General features: G+C 57.0%; 2 protein-coding genes across 3 annotated transcripts in view; one reads left to right on the top strand and one right to left on the bottom strand.

Moving 5' to 3' along the window:
- The first annotated feature begins 1574 nt into the window (after positions 1-1574).
- On the top strand, positions 1575-11058 carry TNIP2 (TNFAIP3 interacting protein 2). The gene is made up of 6 exons (XM_081131541.1): positions 1575-1912; positions 6885-7160; positions 8845-8934; positions 9278-9508; positions 9587-9706; positions 10281-11058. The coding sequence occupies exons 1-6, from the start codon at positions 1634-1636 to the stop codon at positions 10542-10544; spliced, it is 1260 nt and encodes a 419-aa protein (XP_080987667.1). The 5' UTR covers positions 1575-1633; the 3' UTR covers positions 10545-11058.
- A 6347-nt stretch (positions 11059-17405) lies between these two features.
- Positions 17406-23061, bottom strand: part of FAM193A (family with sequence similarity 193 member A) — a 111471-nt gene continuing 105815 nt past the window's right edge. For both annotated transcript variants that reach the window (XM_081129342.1, XM_081129343.1), the window contains exon 21: positions 17406-18103. In XM_081129342.1, coding sequence (XP_080985468.1) covers positions 18010-18103 — 94 coding nt within the window. In that variant the 3' untranslated portion in view covers positions 17406-18009. The remainder of the gene's footprint in view (positions 18104-23061) is intronic.

Below are 23061 nucleotides of genomic sequence, written 5' to 3'. Positions count from 1 at the left end.
AGTTGGATTCCTGGTCAGGGCACATGCCAGGGTTGTGGGTTCAATCCCCAGTTGGGGGCGAGCAGGAGGCAGCCGATCGATGTTTCGCTCTCACATTGATGTTTCTCTCTCTCTCTCTAAAAATCAGTTTTAAAATACCTTAAAAAAGAAAAAAAAATGTATTAAAAAATGGAACAGTCGTTTTAGCAGCAGAGATGGGTTTATTCGGGAACAACAAGGAAACTGTAATTTGGGACAAGCCAGCTACAGCAAGAATCCGTGGGCAAGTCCAACAAACACGGGAGGAACGTTATTTTACGGAGAAAAGCAGCAGCGGGTTGTCTGGAAGGCATGTCCGTCAGGGGAAGGCACGAGCGCAGGCCATGAGTCTCGTTTCTTCCTGGCCGAGTGGCTGGGCAGCTGATTCCTCCGACAAGGCTCCCTCTCCAGTAAATGCTCAGGTGACCTCGCGGACGGTGAGCAAGCTGGGACAGAGACCTGGACACGGGCGGCGCCGGGCCTGCGGGGGGAGCCCGAGCCCGCGGGAAGACGCCTGTCCCCCCTGCAGGGGGCAGCGCCCTTGACCTGCCCTCCCCTCCGGGGCACCGGGGGTCCTGGTCCCCTCAGGGTGGGCCCAGGCTCGCTAACCGCACGGACCGGATCGAAACCCTTTCTTTTCCCCAAATAAACCCTTTTGGTGACAATACCTCGCGGATTCCGTTGCACGGTGGAGAACAGGTTTTTGAAAACCGTGGCTTTAAGCAAAACAGCCTACGACGCATCAGGAAACCCACGTGGCCCGCGCTCAGCGGTACGAACAAGGACCGAGTTCCCACAGCGCGTTTCCGGTCAGAAAAACACCGCATTTCTAGATCCGGGCCCAGCCCTCCCGACGCCGAGCCTGAGCCGCGCGCACGGGCGGGAGGGTCCTGGACACGGGGCGCGGCGTCCGGCTCGGGGCGCGCGGCGGGAAGCGGGAGGAAACGCGCGCGGGGCGGGCAGCGGCCCTTTGCTCACCCACCTTGTCCAGGAGGACAGGGGTCGGGGCCCGGCGCGTCCCCGCCGCGCTCCCCCTGCCGCCCGCCCGCCCCCCGCCCCGCGCGGCTCCCCCGCCAGCCGCCGGGACCCGCCCCCGGCCCCGCGCCGCGGGGAGGACGCTCCGGGCCGGGCTCCGCTCTCGGCCTCCACCCGCGCCGCGCACGCAGCCCCGCCGCGCGGGACACAGCCGGGCGCCGCCTCTGCGGAGGGCGCCGCGAGCGGCTCTGCAGACGCACCTGGGCCGCGGGCGCAGCCCGAGCTCGGCGACGGCCGCGCGGGAGCAAAAGCGCGGGGCAGCCTCAGGGGGCGGGGCCGGGGCCGGGCTCTGGGCGGGGCCTGACTCGACGGGGGCGGGGCCGGGCTCTGGGCGGGGCCTGACTCGACGGGGGCGGGACCGGGCTCTGGGCGGGGCCTGACTCGACGGGGGCGGGACCGGGCTCCGGGAGGTGGGCGGGGCCTGGCTCGGCGGGGCGGGGCCGGGCTCCGGGAGGTGGGCGGGGCCTGGCTCGGCGGGGCGGGGCCGGCACTGGGCGCGGGTTCCGGGTGGGTGGGCGCCGGCCCAGAGGCGGCGCGGAAGTGGCCGGAGGCCGCGCGCGGTCCAGTCCGGGCCGCAGCCATGTCGGCGGGGCCCGCGGGGGCCGTCGAGGCGGACGGGACCCCGCGCGCGGCCGCCGCCCTCTGCGGCCTGTACCACGAGGCGGGGCAGCAGCTGCGGCGCCTGCAGGACCAGCTGGCCGCCCGCGACGCGCTCATCGAGCGGCTGCGCGCCCGCCTGGCCGCGCTGGAGGGCGAGGCGGCGCCGTCGCTCGTGGACGCGCTGCTGGAGCAGGTGGCGCGCTTCCGGGAGCAGCTGCGGCAGCGCGAGGGCGGCGCCGTGGAGGCCGCGCTGCGCCAGGTGCGCCCCGGGCGGGCCGCGGGGAGCCGAGTGGGCGGAGGCCCGCGGCGGGCATGGCGGCGCCCGTCGCCCCGCGCGGCGTGAGCACCGAGGCCTCGGAGCGCGGGCCCGCAGCCCGGCCGCTGGGGGTGGCGGGTCCGGCCCTTCCCGCGCCGGCGCCACCGCAGCCCGGCGGGAGCCCCGCGCCCCTCGCCCCCGGGCCGCCTTCCGTCCGGCGTTTCCGTGAGTCCGCCCGTCGGTCGGTGCTTGGCTTTGTCCTTCAGGTGCCGCGCGTACGTGGAGTCCCGCGGCGTGTCCGACGGCCCTGGACGTGCGGGGCGGGGCCGGTCTCCGCGGCTCCTCGCGGAGCAAAGGCGCGGGAACCGCCCGCCTCCGGGACGCGGGGCGGAGCGGATGCGCGGGGCCCGGGCTCTCACGCCGCTGGCGCTCGGCGGGTGCGCCCGTCCCCCACCGTCGCCGGTCAGGGGTCCGCCGGGCCCGCGTGGCCGAGACGCTCCGCGGGCGGCAGCGCCGTGTGCGCCCCGGGGCCGCCCCTCTCCCCGCGCGGCCGGGGCGGGTGCAGAGGAAGCGGGGCGGCCGCCGGGTTGGACGGGGCGCCCGTCCGGCTCCGCGCGAGGCTGGGGGAGCGCGGGCACCGTCACCCCCTCTCCCCTCCGGGCGGCGGCGCCTGGGCGCGGGACGGGGCGGGAGGCGGGGAGGTGCGGGCGGAGGCGGGGACCGGGCACCAGGGGCGCAGCCTCGCAGCCTCGCCTTGGGCGTAACCGACACACACGACGCGATGTCCGTACAGATTGTGAGACGTTCACCCACTAGATGCACTGCCCAGGTTCCGTGCGTTCAGCCACCTGCGCCTTCCAGGGGAAGAATCCCACCGGGCGCGGTGTATGAACCTGCCGGCTTCGTCGCTGGCGGTGCTGAGAATTGTCGCTCCGAGGCCATCGGGGATGTTGGGCTGCAGGTTTCGTGCAGTGTCTTTATCTTGCTTTGGCGTCAAGGCAACACTGGCATAAAAATAGGAAGTGTTCCCTCCTCTTCAGGTTTTTGGGAAAACTTGAGAACTGGTATTAATTCTTAAATGTTTGGTGGAATTCACCTGTGAAGCCATCAGTTCCAGGGCTTTTTTTATTTAAAAACTTTTTATTGATTTTAGAGAGAGAGTGAGAAACACTGATCTGCTGGTCCACTTATTTCTGCATTCGTTGGTTGCTTCTTGTATGGGCCCTGACTGGGGAATTGAACCCGCAACCTTGGTGTATTGGGACAATACTCTAATCAACTGAGCTGCCCCACCAGGGCCTTGACACCTGAAAGCTGTTTTTTAAGGAAAAAAAAATAAGGCTGGCGAGTCCTTCAGAGTCAACCATACTCACCCCACAGTTGGCCGTGTGTCTATGCTGTGAACAGGTTGAGGACAGAGCCCAGGTCCTGATCTCTGTATTGTGCGATCTTATTACCAGACACTGACATCCACATGGGGCTGGGCCCAGTGCCCAGGCCTGGGGTGGGGAGACAGAGAGCCCGCACTGGGAAAGCTCCAAAAACTGCTCCCCCCACCCCTACCAGGGCCCAGGGAGGGGCTGCCCATTGTTCCAGGAGAGGTTTGTTTCTTTCACTGTTTCCATTTAACCTTCTGGGAAGGGTGCTTAGAAATCAGGACTTGTCCAGATCCTCTGGCCCCTAAGAGGGAGCTGCGGTCCATGGAGGCGTTAAGGCCGTGGCTCCTTACCTGGTCAAGCCGGCAGCTGCCCTAACCCCACGAGCCTTGGTTTGCCCATCTGTAGAATGGGAGAGATGATAGAAGCTGCCTGCTGGGTGTATGTGGATTGCATGTTGGGCTGAGGGCTGAGGAAGCCTTCGCTGCGGCTGCTCTCGCTGTGGGTACTGTAGGGACTTAGCAGTTTGTCGCATCTGCGATTCCAGGACACTGGCCTTCGCTGGTCTTGTATCAGTTACAGAATTCCTGCCTGTTTCTTGTTGAATGCGTCTGCATATATGTGGATACTGTTTTATACAGGCGTGTACTTACACGGAGTAAACCTCAGCCTCAGATGGGGACACTTCTGTCAGTGCCGCTGAAACCACAGCCTTTGATCTGAGTAACTGTAACGTAATGAAACGGCACTCGGGGCAGATCTCCGCTGTTTGGTCTGCACGCATTGTTGAGCCACTGCGGGGGTAAGTACGTCCAGCAGGGGGTGAGGACAGTGGTGAGACAGCAGCAGCAGAGCCAGGGTGACCAAGGAGACCAAGGCAGGGACGGGAGGCTCCCTCGTGCTGTCAGTGAGGACGTGGGACGAGGCCCTGACCAGCTGGGAATGCCTCCAAAAGGGGTCAGTGCCTGCCTGGCCGGGTAGCTCAGAGAGCTAGAGTTGTCCCTATACGCCAAGGTTGCGGGTTCAAGCCCCCATCAGGGCACATACAAGAAACAACCAATAAATGCATAAGTGGAACAGCAGATGGACATTTCTCTCTCTCAAAAAAATAAATAGGAAGTGGTCAGTTTTTAAAGAAACAAATTCATGGCCAAGAAACAGGCCTGGATTTGTGTTTTTAGGTTCAGTGCCACAGGAGTGATCAGCAGTGAAAGCCTGAGGTCCACTGGGATTTGGTGCTTTTTCCTGTTTCTCACCTGGGTACATGCCCGTCACGTGCCTAGACATGGCCCCACCTGGCAGCCCTCATTGTGGGTGGGCCCAGAGACCATGCGTCGGAGCCCCCAGCCCCTCGGCCGCCTGCCCTGGTGCTGCAGGCCCAGGCTGTCTGCTGGGAGGAGGCGCCGGTGGCTGGTTGGCTCCCAGAGGGGCCTCCTCTTCCTTCCTTGGGTGAGGTGTCGGGGCCTTAAAGCAGAAAGTGAAAGTAAGAACCTGGCGAGTGGGTTTCCCCAGCTGGGCAGGGTGCCCAGCCGCCGTGTGCCGTGTCCCTGGGGAAGCGTCTGTCTTACACGCTGTCATCCTGTCGTCACCTGCCCTGCCAGTTGTGCAGTGTGGCACGGTCCCGCCTGCCAGGGTCTGACGTCGTTTCCCTCCTGTCCCAGCCATCACCACACGTCTTCTTGGAGCCTCTGCTCCGCTCTTTCCTGTCCCTACGAGGACCACGCGCTTAGGGCACCTCTTCCTCAGGCCTTTGCTCAGCCGGCCAGGCTGGTCATCGTGAGGTTTTCCTTCTTGCCTCTTTCTGTTCATTTCTAGAGCGAAGTCCAGGGGAAGAGGGAAACAGAGGACTCTCAGAAATTCCCGAGAGAGCAGGATTTCCAGACTGTTTGCTGGGGCACTGGCCAGAGGGGTGTAGTCATGGGCTGGGCTTATCCCGGGGAGGTATTTGCATGGGAGTGGCGCAGGGGCCATGGTGGGACCCGTTGTATGGCCGAGGTCCACCAATTAGTTCTGAACCCCAATCATAAAACCACCACAGCCATGAGACTTGGGGGCACGTCCCCGGGGTGTGTGCACGAGTGCGAGAAAGCAGCGCATGTCTGGCTGTGGAGGTGGGGTCTGTGAACCGGGAGTTACCTGCAAGTTCCAGGCCGTGTTCAGAGAGCGAGGCGGGTGCAGTGAGGCTTGTTCCCAAGCAGGGAGAAGGTGAAGAGCTGTTGCTGTGGGACCCACTTGTAGAAATGCGTGTTCTAGGTGCTTAGGAATGTTCTGGAAAGACCCGTGCCCGAACACTGAAGAGCGGCTGCCTCGGGAGAGAAGCTGGGCGGAGGGGCTGGTGGGAAGCAGGGAATGTGTTTTTGTTTATTTCCCTCTGTACGGTTGATGTTTCTGTAACCATGGCCGTGTCTCGCCCACTGGGAAGTGGTCGAAGGTCCTGGGTTCCTGGTGTCTGGTGCCCAGCAGGGCCATGCCCTCCTGCGTGTGGTCCCGGGAAGCTTGGCTGCTCCCCAACTGTCCAAGGCTGTTTCCATTTGTGGGACGGATGGGCTCATTGCTCAGGCCCCGTTTACGATGATTTCTTTGAAAATGGGAAACCATAAAATTAAGGTAGGGTAGAAAGCAAAGTGCAATTTAAAGGACTTTTTTTAACGACGTCATTGGGTTTGGTGTACTCGCTCCCTGTGGCTGCTGTGACCAAGTATCTAAACTGGGCGCTTAAGCCTGGCCAGCGTGGCTCAGCGGTTGAGCATCGACCTAGGATCCAGGAGATTGAGGTTCGATTCCCGGTCAGGACACATGCCCGGGTTGCGGGCTCCATCCCCAAGCAGGGGCGTGCAGGAGGCAGCTGATCAATGACTCTCTTATCATTGATGTTTCTATCTCTCCCTCTCCTTCCTCTCTCTGAAATCAATAAGATACATTTAAAAAAATAAACTGGACGCTTAAAACAAGAGGAATTTAATTTTTCACAGCTTCCAGGGGTGGGCGGGGCGGGGCTGGGCTCCCTGGAGCCCCGGGGAGGGTCCTTCTTGGCCTCTTCCCGCCTCTGGTGGCAACACCAGTCTCGGGTGTTCTGTCTCGTAGCTGCAACTCCTGCCTCTGCCTCTGCCTCTGCATTCATGTGGCCTTCTTGGTTTGTGGCCACATCTCCCTCTTATAAGGACACTAGTTATTTGATTAGGGTCCACTGTAGTCCAGTATGACTTCATCTTAACTACTCATTTCTTAAAGATCCTGTTTCTAAATAAAGTCACATTCCCAAGTACTGGGTTGGGCCAGACATGTCTTTTAGGGGCTCCCCGCCGCAGGGCAGTGGGGTTTCTACCCTTCCTATCGAGTGTTGGGAATCGCCACACTTGGTCACTTGCTGACGTAAAATTTAAAACTGTGAACTTGCTCATGAAAGTAGAATTTCAGATGAGGTTTCAGATGGAATGTGATAGGCTGACGGCTGCAAAGTGAGTGGTCAGTCTGGAAGCTGACCTCCGGGTGTTTTTCATCCAGGGGCGGGGTCCATGCCGGCGTTTCCTTTGCTTTATGACCTTTGTCTCTGACACTGCTTTTCATCAATAAACTCTGCTTTTAAATCTTCCACTCAGGAAATTGAGAGACTTTCTGAGCAGCTAGAAGAGAAAGAGAGGGAGACCCGGCAGCTGATGAGCCAGCCGGGGCACGAGCAGGAGGAGGTCGCCCTGCTGCGCAGGCGGGTGGCGGAGAAGGAGCGGGCCCAGGCCGCCAGCGACATCCTGTGCCGTTCCTTGGCCGACGAGACCCACCAGCTGCGGAGGACTCTGGCCGCCACGGCCCACATGTGCCAGCATCTGGCCCAGTGTCTGGAAGCACGACAGGGGGCCGTGGGGGAGCAGAGACCTGAGGTAGGTTGTGCTGTACGCAGGGCGTGGTGAGGGTGTCGAGGGGCAGGAGACGCTGCCCGCGGCCCCCACAGCCCTCTGCCATCGCGGAGTTCCGGGCACCCAGGCCCACTGCTGTGGAGGCAGAGCCCACCCTCCCAGGGGTTTCTCCCAGAGTGATGGGACGTGCAGAACGGAGCAGGAAAGCCAGCCTTCCCCAGCCCCGCCCCCGTCCCGGGCCTGCAGCGGGCCCTGTGCCCGGGGGCCCGGGGGACATGGCACTTTGGTCCATCAGCCTTAGCGAGGACCAGGAGGCAGGGCTGGGCTGAGGGTCTGCCCTCAACACGCGTTCGGCAGGTGAGGGAGCTGCAGAGCCAGGTGAGAGCGGCGCCTCCTGGTGCCGCCTGCGCAGGGGACTGTGCAGCGTCCAAGCGAGCAGGGTCAGCCCAGCGCAGGCCTCCTGCGGAGCCGGGGCAGCGTGGCAGCCCTGGTTAGAGACGCGAGTGTCCTCAAGTGAAGGTGGCAGCCCTGGCCAGGCACTGTGCAGGGGGGGCTGGGTGGGCCTCCCAGACAGGTCGGGTTTGGGCTGTGGCTGTGCAGGGCCGGTGGGGAGAGTGGACAGCGGGCTTCAGCGTCAGGAATTTCTTAACGTAGAGGGGCACTGGGAGCACAGGGACAAGGAAGTGATGGGGCAGAAGCCCATGTCCCTGCCTCCTTCCAGCCCCGCCCTGGTCTACAGGGGGGTTGTGCTTGTCCACATGGGGCAGACGGGACACAGGCCTCAGTGTCCACCCGGCCCAGGCTGGGGACGCTGCACAGGGCCTCGTGCTGGGTCCGTTCCAGGCAGCTCTTAAAAGCGCTTTGCTGTGTTCTGGGCAGGTGGCCGTCCCCTCCTGACAGCGGCTTCGCTGGGGGACCCTCCACCCGAGAACGGCCGTCTCAGTTGGGTGGATTCCACAGAAGGGGAACCTCAGAAAAACAAGCCTGGGTCAGAAACCAAAAGAAAAGTGCCTCTGGGAGGTGGCGGGTTCTTGTCCGGGTTTGAGTCTGAGTCACTGTCCTTTCCCCCTGGGGATCCGAAAGTGGCCACAAACAGTGGTCGGCCTGAGGCGGGCATGGGGCCTCAGTCGGCGTCACTTCCCAGCCCTGGACCGGCCTGAGTCACCCGGGCTTCCCCAGGGCGGGCTGGGTCAGCACACGCGCTTCCTGTGTTCAAGGGGAATTCTCACGAACGCTGCCCGGCCCGAGATGCTGTCAAAGGCATGACTCTCGAGGAGCCGGGGGGCTTCCTAAGACTTTCCAGCTGGGTCTGCCCACCGTGAGGGCTGCTCTGGGATGTGGCTCTGGGTGCGACTCCCCTGACCCTGCATGAGGGAAGGGTGGGACTGACCCTGAGTGTCTGTGGAGACTCTGGGGCCCAGGTGTTGGAAGGAGGGAGCCAGGGCCATGGTCAGGCCTGACCCCGGCAGCCCTCTGGGCCTTGGCCAGATGTTCTCGGTGGACAGTGGGATCAGCCTCCTGCCCTCCTGACTCCTGAGACGGCGGGAAGGTGGCCTGTGGCCTGGCCCTGTCAGGGCTTTGCTTCTCCATTGAAGGGCTGCCACCAGTGGCACCGGTGACCTCAGTCTCTGGGCCTGGCTCCTCCTTTTCTGCTGCACGTGACAGACACGTCTGGTGACCAGTGTGTCTCTGTCTGTTCCCTCTGCAGCCAGAGCATGCAGGCCGGGACGCCTCTGTCCAGGCTGCTATGGAGAAGCTGCAGGAAGAAAACCGGCTGTTGAAACAGAAGGTGACTCATGTGAGTATCTGACGTTTCATTCAAGACGAGCTCCCCATTATGAGCGGCCCTCAGGCCACTGTGGCTGACACAGTCTTTCCCTGAAAGGACAAACAGAACACATCCTGTCATTTCTGCCCAAGTTCGTTCCCATGTCAACGGGGGGCAGGAGCTACTGTCCAGACAGCTCTTAAGGCAGGAAGGCGGCACCGTCCACTTGGGTTTAAGACGCTGCTTATGCCCAGAGTGAGGAGACTTCCGTTTACGGGGACACCCCCTCGGCTCCTCATCGCTCATCAATAGCTTTCCTGCGTGGCTGGCAGGAGAGTGGCCTTGCCGGCTGTTTCACCGTGCCCATCCCCAGGTGGAAGACCTCAACGCCAAGTGGCAGCGCTACGACGCCAGCAGGGACGAGTATGTGCGGGAGCTGCGGGCCCAGCTGCGGGGGCTGCGGGCCCCTGAGCCCGAGATGGAGCTTCTGAGGAAGGAGATCTCCCGGCTCAACAGGCAGCTGGAAGAGAGAATCAGCGAGTGTGCGGGGGCCGCGCAGGAGCTGGCGGCCGCACGGGAGCGGGCGCAGATGCTGGAGCAGCAGGTGGGACGGACAGGACAGGTGACTGACCCTCCCCGAGCAGGCCCCGCAGTGTGGTGACGGAGTGTCTGCTCTCCCCAGATTCTCGTGTACAAGGACGACTTCACGTCGGAGAGGGCGGATCGGGAGCGGGCTCAGAGCAGGATTCAGGAACTTGAGGACAAGGTGGCTGCCCTGCAGCGCCAGGCGTCCCGCAGACAGGTGGGTGTGAGGGCTGGGCCCGTGAGCGCTCAGGGCTTCTTTCCATGAACTTCAAGCCCTCTCTGTCTGCTGAGACCCCGATTTCCAGCTTGGCGCCTGTCACGGTGGGAGACAAACCTCCCTGTGGTCCTGTCTGTGGAGGAGGTCAGCGTGGTGGTGTGATAGCAGGGCTGGCCGTCCCTAGGGCTGTCCCGCCTCCTGTGCTCGCTGTCACACACCCAGGGAGCACATCTTGGGCCCCCAGCTCCCTACTGGGAGGCTTCCGTCATCCCTGTCCCCTCCTTGCTGTGAGATGGGGACCTGGTTGCCCTGTCACTCTCAGATGTGGATGCCAAGGCCCCAGGCACAAGACTTATGGCACCTAGGTGCCTCTTGTCTCTGTTTTTCCTCCTGCCACCAGGCCTTTCGTGAGCACACTCGGGCGTGAGTGTGGTCTGTTGTTCCCTCTTGGGCTCTGGGCCAAGCAGGAAACAGGGCGAGGGGTGTGAGCCCCACGCAGGGATGGATGAGCCTGAGACCCAGCTTGGTGGCCTCCAGCACAGCCCGTGTAAAGCCGACCTCTCCTTTTCTCCAGGACCCCCGAGAGCCAGGCTCCTGCCGGATTCACACTGGGAGCAAAGCCCCCAAGTACGCAGAGGCCACTGCTTTGGAGTTCTTGGCGCCTGGTGGCGAGAGGCCTGCAGCTGAATCCCAGGGTCTGGCCTCCCCGGTGGAGGGCGGGCACCTGGGAGCAGCCCGGAGAGGCCAGGGGGACCTTCAGTGCCCCCACTGCCTGCAGTGCTTCAGTGACGAGCAAGGCGATGAACTCTTCCGACACGTGGCCGACTGCTGCCTATGAGCCCCATGCGGGGACAGGCTGGGTGCTCTCAGCAGGCGACAGTAAGACCCCGAGATCCGGGGCTGAAGGTGCTCTGACCCTCACCTTGATCCCCTCGGGCTGTGGAACAGACCAGGTCAGAGGGCACTTCCTGGGGGCTGGAGGCAGGGGTGCACTTGGGAGGCCCAGCTCTGCTTGTGGTGCAGACTTTGGGTCCCCAAGCTGTCAGGCCGAGGCTGAAGCAGGAATCCTTCCAGGCCAAGGTGACGGCCCTGCCCAGCCTGCACCTGGGACGCTGCAGCTCTGTGGGAAGAGGTGGTCTGAGGGAACGTCATGTTTGGACCGCAGGGTGGACGGGCACCTCCGCCCAGTTTGTTGAGCTGAGCACTGTGGCCACATGTGGCTCGTGGGGGCCCATCTCCGCCACAGCAGGACCATGAAATACACTGCATTACACAGCATCTGTCACGTGTCCAGAGGTTATAGCACATTTACTTCACAGCCAGTTGTCTTTATAATAAATGCATTCGCTACAGTGACTGCTCCAAGGCTGTGGCTGGGGCCCGGGTTACAGGGCCTGGGCTGGGGCCCAGCAGCATTTTCAGTTGGGCAGGAGGCAGATCAGCAGGAAGAGACATGCTCCTCCTCACCATCTCCCAGGGGACAGAAAGGGGTCAGCGTGCAGCCAGGTGCACACACTGTCCCTCTTGCTGGGAACACCCTCTTACTACTTCTGTTTGGGGCAGTCCTCCAGCTGCGGTTCAGGTTTGCCCCCTCTGGAGTGTCTGTGCTCCCCTTTCCGGAGCCTGCCTAGAGGAGGTCTGTCTGGGGTGGGTGGGGAGGGTGTGGCAGAGGCCCAGTCTCACTGCCCCGAGCAGGCGGAGCAGTTTGTGGACATGGAACAATGGAACAAGAAGATGGGACATCTCACAGAAGGGGGAACCCTCAGATCCTTGGCTGACCCCCGAATTGTGTGAGCTTAGAGTAGGACTTGAGGATCTTGGCAGAGCACAGCTGGGAGGCAGGAGCTGAGGTTTCAGGGGCTCTCGATGCAGGCGACAGTGTGTGAGCCTCAGGTTAGAGGTGTTCACGAAGGGCTGCGCTTAGGAGGAAAGGACGTCCTGGGACAACATTGAACAGCCCTTCTCTAAACAGCACCTAGGTTCCAGGCAGCCCACCTGCAGCCCACCTGCCGTGGGAACAAGACCCCACTGCCCTCCACACAGGCAGCAGAACTGCAGCAGAAACACTGGACACAGGACGAAGGCAGGAGACGTTTCCAGATAAACTCAGCTAAAAAGTTACACCTAGGAGATGGAGCTACCAGAACTAGCTGCAGAAATCACGCAGGCTAAAGGGAAGTGATTCTGGATAAACACAGAAGGGAAGGAAGAGCGTGGGAGTGGGGAGGTGTGAACAAAAACTGACTTCCCAGCAGTAACGCCGTGAGGGTTTAAAACAGGAATGTGACCCACGGGCTTTCTAGGTGGGGAAGCCGACAGTTTGATAACAATTACCCGGTTTTGCTAGATTAAGGTGGACTATAAGGAATTACAGGAGCTATTAGGATCTTCAGGGTGACCACTAAAATAGTGACAATATTTAATTTGAAAGTTAGAGCAGGAAAATAATTTTCTTATTTATCCAAAGCAAGACAAGTCAGGAGAGCTAAGGGAAAGGAGAGACCAGAACCAGGTGGCAGGTGGCTGACACGGGCAGTCCCAGTGACGACAAATGACAAACCGACTGAGGCCACAACTGTCTCACGGCTCTGCTGGTAGGAGACAGACACTGGAACGCAGGAGCAGGGAACGGGCAGAGAAAGACACCCGTGCTAACACTAACCTGGGAAGTGGGAGCAGCTACGTATCAGACACAGTGCACTTTAGGACAAAAGATATCCCAGCACGAGGGAGACGCTGCGTAATGACGAACGGGTAACGTTCCTGAATCCACACAGCTAACAGCACAGCTTCAAAATCAGCAAAAGGAGCACCGGACAGGAGCGAGCGAGCGAGCACAAAGACTTGAACATGCTTCACAGTAACTGACAAGCAGGGAAAGCGGGGGTGCAGTGAGGACACACGGACCACTCGCCCAGAGACAGACCTGGGGGCCACAAATCAAGTCGCAACATGTTCCAAAGAACAAGATCCCTGAGTTCAAGGACTCTGACCACAGTGAAATTAAACCGCAGCTCAGAACTCGGCACCAGGAGATAACGTCAGATTCCCCACGCACGTCCAGATGACCCATGGGCAGAGAAAGGCGCAATGGAAGTTAGAAAGTGTTTTAAACTGAGTGAAAATGAAAATACAACTTTTAAAAAATGAAGGACTGCAGCTAATGCAGTGGTGAGGGGAAGTGTCATGGTTCCAAACGCATGAGTCAGACATGGAGAGGGGTTCAACACCAGTGATCCAGTGCCCAGCTCAAGAAGCTGAGAGCCGCAAACTACCCCCCCAAATATGGAAGGAAATAAATAAAAGCAGAAATCAACAAAATAGAAATCTCTCAAAATAGAAAAACAACAAAGCTGACAGTTCTTTTAAATAATAATAAAACCAGTAAGCCCCTACCTGACTGGTGGAGATGAGAGAACACTGCCGACAGGTGGGAGGAGCACCGCAGCAGGTCCCTGCGGCAGTGAGGCGACAAGGACACCGAATGCTACTGATAAAGCTCACAAGTCGATGAGATGGACAAAATTCTTGGAAAACACAACTTACCAAAACCAACACAAGAAAAAACAATGTAACTCTATATCCATAGAAGAAACTGAATCTCTGATTAAAAATCTTTCACAAAGGAGCCCAGCCGGGTGTGGCTCAGCAGTTGAGCGTCAACCTAGGATCCCGGTGATCAGGGTTTGATTCCCGGTCGGGGCACAGGCCCGGGTTGCAGGCTCCTCGATCCCCAGTCGGGGGCATGCCGGAGGCAGCCTATCAGTGACTCTCTGATCATTGATGTTTCTCTCTCTCCCTCTCCCTTCCTCTCTCTGAAATCAATAAAGACATATTTAAAAAAAAAAAAATCTTTCACAAAGGAAATTCCAGGTCCAGATGACCTCCCTGGTGAATTCTCTCAGCCACCTAAGAGAGAGATGCCAGCCTCTCACTCGCTCAGGAGACGGGGGAGTTTCCACCTCATTTTAACACCAAACCTGAGACAAGGCAAGAAAAGGAGAGCGCAACATCTCTCACGGACACCGATGCAAAAATTCGGAACGAAACATTAACAATTGAGCTAGCATATAAGAAGAATAGTACGTCATAAAACAGTTGGAATTTTCATTACAGGAATACAAGATTGGTTCACATGTAAGAAACCCATTGAATGTAATTCACTGTAATTAACAGAATAAGAGAGAAACCACATGGTCGTCTCAACAGAAGCAGAAAAGGCGTATGAAGAAATTCAGGGCCACCGAGCAAACTAGGAGCAGCACTTCCCCAGGCTGACAGTGTGCGCCCAGCACACCCACAGCCAACATCACACCCCGCGGCGCAGCGACGATCGCATCGGGCAGGAAGTCCTGCCAGGGCGGTAAGAAAGAACAGAGACATTGGGAAACAGGAAACATAACCCCGTTTGCAGGTGGCACAACTGTATGCAGAAAACCCTAGGGGATCTTAAAAGTTTAAAATCAGTAAATGGACTTCACAACCTCAAGAACACAGTCAATATGTGAAAAATTATATTCCTGTATATTTGCAATGACTGGAAAAGCCAATTAAAAAGCCCGTCGTGGGTCGAACTATCACCCGCTGCTGTGGCTCAGCTGGCTGGAGCACCGTTCTGTACACCAAAAAGGTGGGGGTTCGACCCGCTTCTCGCTCCAGCTGGCGAGCCGCAAGAATTTTTAAAACATACTATTTAATCAGGGGCACAGACCTCTTTTTCCTTAGACTGTCAAATAAAAAAATGACAACAGCCAACACAGTAGCCGTCCAGTGTGAATCAAAATTATACCTATTTTTTTGTCAGATGGGCAAAAAGTGTATTTTTGGTGTGCCGCAGAGGTGTGCAACCTCTACAATGAAAGCTGTAACAAAACTGCCGAGAGCTCTCCCTCCCGTCAAAATCAGCGAAAACATATCAGATGAGTATTAAAAACATAAATATATAAAAATGCCCTCACCTGGCCAGCGTGGCTCAGTGGTTGAGCATCGACCCATGACCCAGGTCACCGCTGCTTCCTGGTCAGGGCGCACGCCGGGGCTGTGGGCTCCACCCCCAGTGGGGGGCGTGCCGGAGGCAGCCATGTCCCGCTCTCATCACTGATGCTTCCATCTCTGTCCCTCTAAAATCAACAAAAACATTAAAAAAAAAAAAAGTCCTGGGCTTTACGGTTGTGTCGGGCAGGACAATTCCCAGAGCAGCTGATCCCGCAAGGGTGCCGTGTCCTGTACGGGACACCTGAGCACAGGGCGTGTCCCCAGGAAAACACGTGGGGCCCCTGCAGACACTCAGCCGCGCTCGCCCTGACTCCAGGCAAGCGCTGAGCAGAGCGGCCCTGTGTGAACCTTTCGTGCTGTTGGGGTCCACAGTGCTACTTGACTTTTCAACAGCGGGTCCCAGACAGTGGTGCCTGGGGATTTCAGGATGAAGTCCCCAAATTCAAGCAGCTGTACCTCAACCCTGGCATTCTGTGTGATGACTGGGAGCTCTCACTTGTACTTTTAAAACCATGAAGCGGTATAAACTGGGGTAAGGTTGTTTCTCCTTTTAAAAACTACAGTAACAAAATCACGAAGTGCTAGTCCTTTCCGGTACCGTGACACTCACCTTGAATTATTGTGGTTTTAATGGCGTGACTATGGAGGCAAAGTTCAATAGGACACTTTCACCATCACCATTTCTTTCCAACTATGATGGTATCTCACCTCCTGTTACAACTGTGTGCTGGTGACACTCACGAGCTCTGAGGGAGGCTCTTCAGGGGCTGACCTCACCAGGAACCTGAGGGGCAGTGGAGCCGGACGTCCTGCAGGCACGCCTCGGGCCTCAGTTTCCCAATCTGTAAGTGTAACGATGGTGTGAAGACCTGGTGCATCCACAGCCTTAGGACAGGCTGACCCCAGGAGTCACGTTGCCTCCTGTCCCTCTGCACACAGGTCCACCCTTTTCGTTCCCAACAACCAGGATGGTGAAGTGAACCCCTCCCCTGCCCCCGGAAAGACCCAAAGGAGCATCAGGGCTGGGGCTGGGTCCCGCAGGACAAGTGGTTTCTCCAGGACAACAGGGGTGCAAGTGTGCAGACTCAGGACAAGGTGTGGGTGGCAGGTAGGACCATCGCGGATACTGGGTGTGAGGTGGGTGCTCCATGCTGGGGTACTTGGGTCCCCATACCTCTCATGGCTGTGATGGGACCTGCTTGTATCACAGCTGGGACCCTGTGGTTCCTCTCAGCAGCCAATTGGCCCCATGGGACACAGGAGGTGGGACTGGTCCCCAGCACAGCCGCCAGACTCCAGTCCTTGGGGAGGTCGAGCAGGGTCTTGGGCCAGTGGGCAGCTTCCTTGGGGGACAAGGAGGTCCAGGCTGCCCAGTGGGCTCAGTGCCCAGCCAGCCCTGGCTCTACCCTTGCTCTCACCATCACCCCTGCGTCAGCCAGAGGGGATGAGGCCCCGCTCTGGGCATGGAGTCCCAGGGGATGCGTTGGGCCTCTGCGCTTCTCGAGGACACCTTTCTGCCACAGTCCTTTCTCGTGGTCCCACCTGTTTCTCCCTCTGCTGGATCATCCCAGGAGCTGGGCTCCACCTAGAAAAACAAACACAAGCAGCCACCTCGGGGCCCACACTCCGGCTACTTCCCACCCCACCCGAAAACCAGCCTCCACTGGATTCTGACCAAGGCTGCCTCAGCAGAGCCCCACAGCCAGTCCCTGGCTGTGCCCTGACCACAGCAGCCCTGCCATGGCCAGTCTCCCTGCCCCGTGCCTCTGGGCTGCCCTCACCCTCTCCAACTCTGACGCCAGTGCTGGGGCTCTAACCCCTTTTGTCTACACTCGCTCCTAGGTGGACTCACAGCCTTGTGGGAGGCCTTCTGTCCCTGCCTGACTCCATGCCCTAGGATGGGCAGCCCCACCCCTCCCAGAGCTCAGAGCCCAAGTCCTCCCCTCCCCTCAGTCTCCTACCTGCATCCTGTCTGTCCAGAGGGAAGCCCTGTGGATCTGTCGGAACACTTCCAGAGCCACCCTCTCCCGCCTCACCCTCTCCCTCTCCCCAGCTCAGAGCCCAGCCAGGCCCAGCCTGCATACAGAAGCAGGGCCCTTGCAGGTTTTCCAGGAGGCAAGGAGCAGTGAGAGCTATGAAGTATTCTAGGGAGAGAGTGGAAGCCAGACTGCACCAGGAGGCAGCTCCGCGTGAGCTTTCTGAAAATTGCCTAGAGACCTTGGAAGAAAGGGACCAAGCTGGGATCCTTTATTCATTTTAAATGCTATTCACGTTCCTGACTGTTTGTAATTTTTTATTGTTTTGTTAGAGATCACAACCCCCAAAGCTGGATGGGCACCTGCCGCCAAGGCTGCGTGTTCCCCCAGCCTGGTGGACCCTGCTCCTCTTGGCCCTGCCTCCCTCAGCCCACAGGTTTGAAGGCAGTGGCCTCCCGGTCACCCACCTGGGTGTTGCCTCACCCGCTGTTTCTTGAACACTTACCTGTTCTGGGCGAACTGACCTGGGGCCTTGGGCCTTGGGCCTGGGGCCTGGGGCCTGGGCCCGGGAGAAACGAGACACAGAGGATGGTGAGGGCACTAGGAACTCTGAGCTGCCACCTGGGGTGGTGGCCCAGCCCCCCTTGAGGGGACAGCCGCCCACACAACCGACCTCACCACACTCCCATCACCCCCAGCAGAAAGCAACCAGACGAGGTCTCCTGCTGTACTAATGTATTCCATCTTTCAAAAAGAAAGACATGATTTTAATATTACTTAACAATATGTTAAAAAGTAGCCAGGCAGGCCTCCGTGTTAATACAGTCGTACACTCTAACAGACTGGATGGTGAGTGCTGGGTGGGTTTTTTGAACTTTCTCACTCTGCAGGGGTCTTACACAAGCTGGCTACAAGTCAGGGGGTCAGACACAAACAGCGCGACGTGTACACTCTTAACAGTAGATTGTGGAGATTGGAGCGCGCCTGCCCCACCCGCCCGCCCGTCTTGGGTGGGAGCTGAGAGACGGCATCGCCCGGCAGGGACAGATGGCAGGACAGGGCGAGATGCAAAGTCGATGGAGCCACGTGGATGATACAATCTCGTCTCTGGCCACGGCCCAGGGTCCCAGGCTGTGGTGGCGGCGGGAGAAGTGGCGGAGCTACTGTCCAACCCGACGGCACAGAGCTACAATCCAAGGCTCACAGACGACACGCACAGGAGCTAACAATGCGGCTGAGCAGCACGGCCTTGGTCTGGGGTCCCAGGGGCTGTGGCCCACCCTGCACGGCCTGGGCGAGCTCCAAGTGCGTCCCTCTCCAGGCGGTCCTCCTTCAGTGGGCAGCAAAAGTGGCCTTTTTCAAGCTAAAATTGGACCAGTTGATGGATAGTCTTTGTCGGGTCTGTCTGGCGGAATCCAAGCAGAATCTGGAAGACAAAAAGCCCGAGTCACCAGAGCCGGTGTCTTCCTGGGGGCACAGTGCAGGGGACCCTCCACACCTTGCTGTCGGCCACACCTGGGCCCCCACCTTCAGGACACAGCGGCGCCCTGAACATTCTCTGGGGCTTTGTGTCCTTTCCCAACTCTGCAGGGAAGCTGCCCAGGGAAGTTTCTGATGAGCCCCTCTGGGAGCCTGGAGCCTGGCAGTCCCAGTGGGCTCTGTGCCACCACTCCAATGCCTGGCAGCCTTCTCAATGTGCAACACCAGCCGGCCTTCACTCAGCCACAAAAGCACAGCCGCAAGGGGTGAGACACGAGAATTTTTACAGCATCGCTGGCCCTCCCCTCCCGGCCTTAGGGGACAGCGGGGCCAGGAAGGGCAACAGTCTCCGCCCTTCAGCTCTGCATCACAAGCTGCGCAATCACATTTGGAAAAGACCACATGACGCCACCAGTTTCCCAGGCAACAATGGACAATTCTTGAATTAAATGAAGGACATTTTCTTTCAAAAACCCACACTCTGCATAATCTCTGAACTTCTTACCTTTTCAGCTCTAACTGTGGTAGCAGAAACCTGCATGAAACCTGAAAATGGTTATATTGCCGTAGGTGAAATGAAGTTTGCTGAAACTGTAGCCGCTATCCGGGGGAGGGAAGGCCTGCACGGCCTCCCAGAACCCAGGCTCTTTTCTGGCCATAGCTGCTCAGGCCCATGCCAGTGCTGGCACTTTCAACCCTCTGAAAGCTCCCACTTCCTTCCACTGTCTCCCCTGAACTCTGGCAACAGTCCTTTGGTACCCTGTGCCCCCCCCCCCCCCGCAGCCAGAATGCTCAGGAGCACCCCCTGCCCCTGCCCCAGCCCTCGATGCACAGCACTGACCTGAAGCCAAGCCAGGCTTCCAGCGCCCCCGACCCCGTGCGGCCTGGCTGGTCCTGCTGCCCACAGCCCGCTCCTCCGCCTGTGCTCGGACCCCACCTTCCCTCAGGCCTGCCTCCGTGTCGTCAACTGTGGAGTATGTTATGCACACGTACGTATGTGCACTGTGTACAGAAACCCGTGCATGCAGGTAACTACCACAAAGCCCGGTAACTGACCCCAGCTCGAGAATCCAACACTGCCGGCCCCGGGGCACCTGCTGTCCCCTCTCAGGAGCAAACACTGTCCTGCTTGTGGTGTCAGGGCGTCTACATGCCTCCTCCCACAGTAGCATGGCTGTGCTCACTTGTGAACTCAGAGGAGCAGAACCGCACCGGACCCCTTCCCGCTTCCTCCACCCGGCGTTCTACCTGTGGAATCCTGCCAGGAGCCACACCGTATGATTTCATGGCTGCAGAAAAGCGCACACTGAGCAGTGGCTGAGGCTGCTGGCAGGGCACACTCTGCCTTTGGGCATGGGCGCAGCTGAGGCCTGCTGGGCTACAAGGGTTGACCAACTCCCACTGGAATAGGTTCTGCTGAACTCTTCCAAAGTGTCTGGACCAAGTGGCTCCCAGGAGTGGCAGGCAGGCTGCTCTCTACCCTCCCCATGGGTACCAGCCAGTCAAGATGAAGGGCTCTGTGATGTCCCAAGATTCTGCTTGCACACTTGTCAACAGGCGTGGCCTCCCCACATGGTTCTGTTCTGTCATGTGTTTAAAAAAATACTTATTTCAGAGAGGAAGGAAAAGGGAGGGAGAGAGAAAGAAACATCAACGATGAGTGTCATTGATGGGCTGCCTCCTACACGTTCCCTGCTGGGGGATTGAGCCCGCAACCCAGGCATGTGCCCTGATCAGGAACTGAACCTCGATCTCCTGGATCCTAGGTCGATGCTCAACCACTGAGCCACGCCGGCTGGGCTGTCATGTTTCTTTACACATCTTGATGCTAATCCTCTGAGATGGGCTGCAGATACTGTTTTCTCACTTTCCTTAAAGTGAACTGTTGACTTTAACATTTATCAATCTTTTGTTTTGCTTAGTATTTTAAAGAAATTTTTCCTTACTGTGAGGTCAAAAAGATATTCACCTATAATCCAAATTAAAAGGTTTGCTTTTGACATTGTAAAACCTTAACCACATGGAGCTGGCTGGTAAGTGATGCAGGCAGGGGCCCAGTCTGTCTCAGTTCTGGTGCAGATGAGCCCTTGTGGCTCCATTCGTGAATGAGCCTTAGTCTCCGCAGGGACCTTAGTCACACAGCAAAGCTCAGAGTCTGCACAGGTCTGTGTAACACTCCGCACTTGCTCTGTCTTCACAGTGGAGGAGCAGCCTCCGTGCTCTCCCCATCTATCTAGTCACTGCGCAATCCTTCATGGTTTTTTTTGGTGTGTTACACATAGAAGGGTGAATGGAAGAAAGGTACAATATAAAGAACTATAAAGGAACTACTGTGTCTTGTATCATAGAAATGTATACTTGAAACCTATATGATTCTATTAACCGTCACCCCAATACATTTTTTAAAAAAAGGAAATTCTGGAGATCACAGTCAAGCCGTGGCCCCACCAGCACCCCGGTGGACCCTGTCTAGGGCCTTCTTTGGTGGTGGCCCTCCCTTGCCCTCAGAAGAAATCACCCTGACTTTTTATGTGGATCATTTCCCTGCTTTTCTTCAGTCTTTACACCTATGTATGTGTCTCTGAACAATATACTGAATTCCTTATACTTTATTCAGGTATAATTTATATACAATAAACCACAGTGTGAGCTCACAGTGCTGACAAGAGTATGCATCCAAGTAACAGTCACCTCAGTCAGGACAGAACTGGACACAGAACCCATGTGTCCTCGCCGCTCTGGCCCTGTGCAAACAATGCTTCTCACCAAGCAGTGTCCATGGGGCTGGGAGGGCACTGTGCATTTACTAGGCCATCTGTTGTGGACATTTGAGTTGTCCCCAGTAAAACTGGTAACACTCAGGTGAGAGTCGCGTGGGCGGCCGCCCTCATTTCTCTGGCAGACCCGGGAGCAGAGCTGCTGGATGGCTGGCAGGTCTAATACCAACATCCTTCAGTTTTGCCTAATTTGAACTTAACAAAAATAGGATATTATATATCTTCTTGGGTATCCATTTCTTGTTTCACATTTGGCTTGTAAGGCTTGTAAGAGGCTTGTTGCTATGACTGTTTTACAATGTATCCATCCCAACATGCTTTGGAAACTCCAGCAAGTTCCACAAAACATGTCTTGCATTTCAAGTCTGCAGATAAACTTTGGGAAACTGGGTAGCTGTGTAATATTAGCACCCTCTCCATGAACACAGGATCTGAGGCTGAGGAGCTCTGCAGTGGCCCTCGGCCGGGTGCCATCGTCCGCTGTACACAGGTCGGTGCAGCCAGCAGCCATGGATACTGCGCAGGCTTCGCCTGAACATGCCGGCGGTGTTCAAACTCGACTTCCAGATCATGGGCGGCACAGGGAAAATAACTTCTGTGCACCGATCCCATAGCCTGCCTCCTGCTAAACCATCCTACATATTCCATTGTAATCTCCTGTGTAGGCAATCAGATCACCCTATAAATGAAATTTTATTTGCTCCTTTCCAATCCTTAAGCCCTTAGTCTACTCTCTTGTCTTGTGTGGCCAGGAACTACTGGGGTGAACGGAGTGGTTTGAGAGAGGCCGCTCTGGGCTGCACTGCTTTCATGCCCTTCTCATTTTGGAAAACGTTGCACGTAGATTTCTCTTCTCTCTTCTGGTAAATCCCTTTTTCAGGTTAAGGATGTTTTCTTTTATTGCTAGTTTACTACTTTTTTTTAATTATAAGTAGCTACTAAGATTTTATCAAATGTTTTTCTGAACCCACTGAAATGACTGTATGACTCTTCTTTAATAAATTAATGTGACATATAGCATTTGTGGATTTCCTAATATTAAAATCCTTGCATTCATACAAGGGTTCATGCAGTTTGGTCACATATTGTTTTGTGGTTTGTTTTTTTTAATTTGAGAGAGAGAGGAAGGGCGGGGTGAGAGGAAGGGAAGGAGGGAAACATTGATTTGTTGTTTCACTTATTTATACATTCATTAGTTGGCTGTTTTTAAAAAAATACATTTTTATTGATTTTAGAGAAGGAGGGAGAAACATTGATGTGAGAAACATGGACTGGCTGACTCCTGTATGTGCCCCTTCCGGGGATTGAACCAGCAACCTGGTTATGTGCCCTGACCGGGAATCGAACCAGCAACCTTCTGATGCACGGGAAACGCTCAACCAAGTGAGCCACACTGGCCAGGACCGTTGGCTGATTCTTGTATATGCCCTGACCAGAGATCAAACCCTAAACCTTGGCATACTGGGATGAGGCTCTACCTAACAGCTACTCAGCAAGGGCCACATATTGCTTTTCAAAATACACTGTTGGGCCTGGCTCAGTGGTTGAGCATCGAACTATGACCCAGGAGATCGAGGTTTGATTTCTGGTCAGAGCACAAGCCCGGGTTGCGGGCTCAACCCCAATCGGGGCATGGCGCATGCAGGAGGCAGCAGATCAATGACTCTGTCACTGTTTCTCTCTCTCCCTCTCTCTCTCTCTCCCCTTCTCCCTTCCTCTCTCTGAAATCAATAAAGATACATTAAAAAAAATAATAAATAAAAATACACTCTTGGGCCCGGCCAGGTGTCTCAGTTGGCTGAGCATCATCCCATGGGTCCGATTCTCGCTCAGGGTACATACCTAGGTTGCAGGTTCAATCCCTGGATGGGGCACAAACGGGAGGCAACCAATCGATGTTTCTCTCTCTCTCCCTTTCCCTTCCCCTCTCTCTAAAAATCAATAAAAAAATCTTTAAAAATCTTTAAAAGTAACAAACAACTGGATAATCTATCTGTTCTTTTATTTATTTAATATGTCTTTATTGATTTCAGAGAGAGGAAAGAAGAGGGAGAGAGAGAAACATCAATGATGAGAGTCATTGATCGGCTGCCTCCTGTGTGCCCCCGACTGGGGATCGAGCCTGCAA

Source organism: Miniopterus schreibersii (genome assembly GCF_964146895.1).
Source record: "Miniopterus schreibersii genome assembly, chromosome: 1".
NCBI lineage: Eukaryota > Metazoa > Chordata > Mammalia > Chiroptera > Miniopteridae > Miniopterus > Miniopterus schreibersii.
This window is presented reverse-complemented; position numbering and strand designations above follow the sequence as displayed.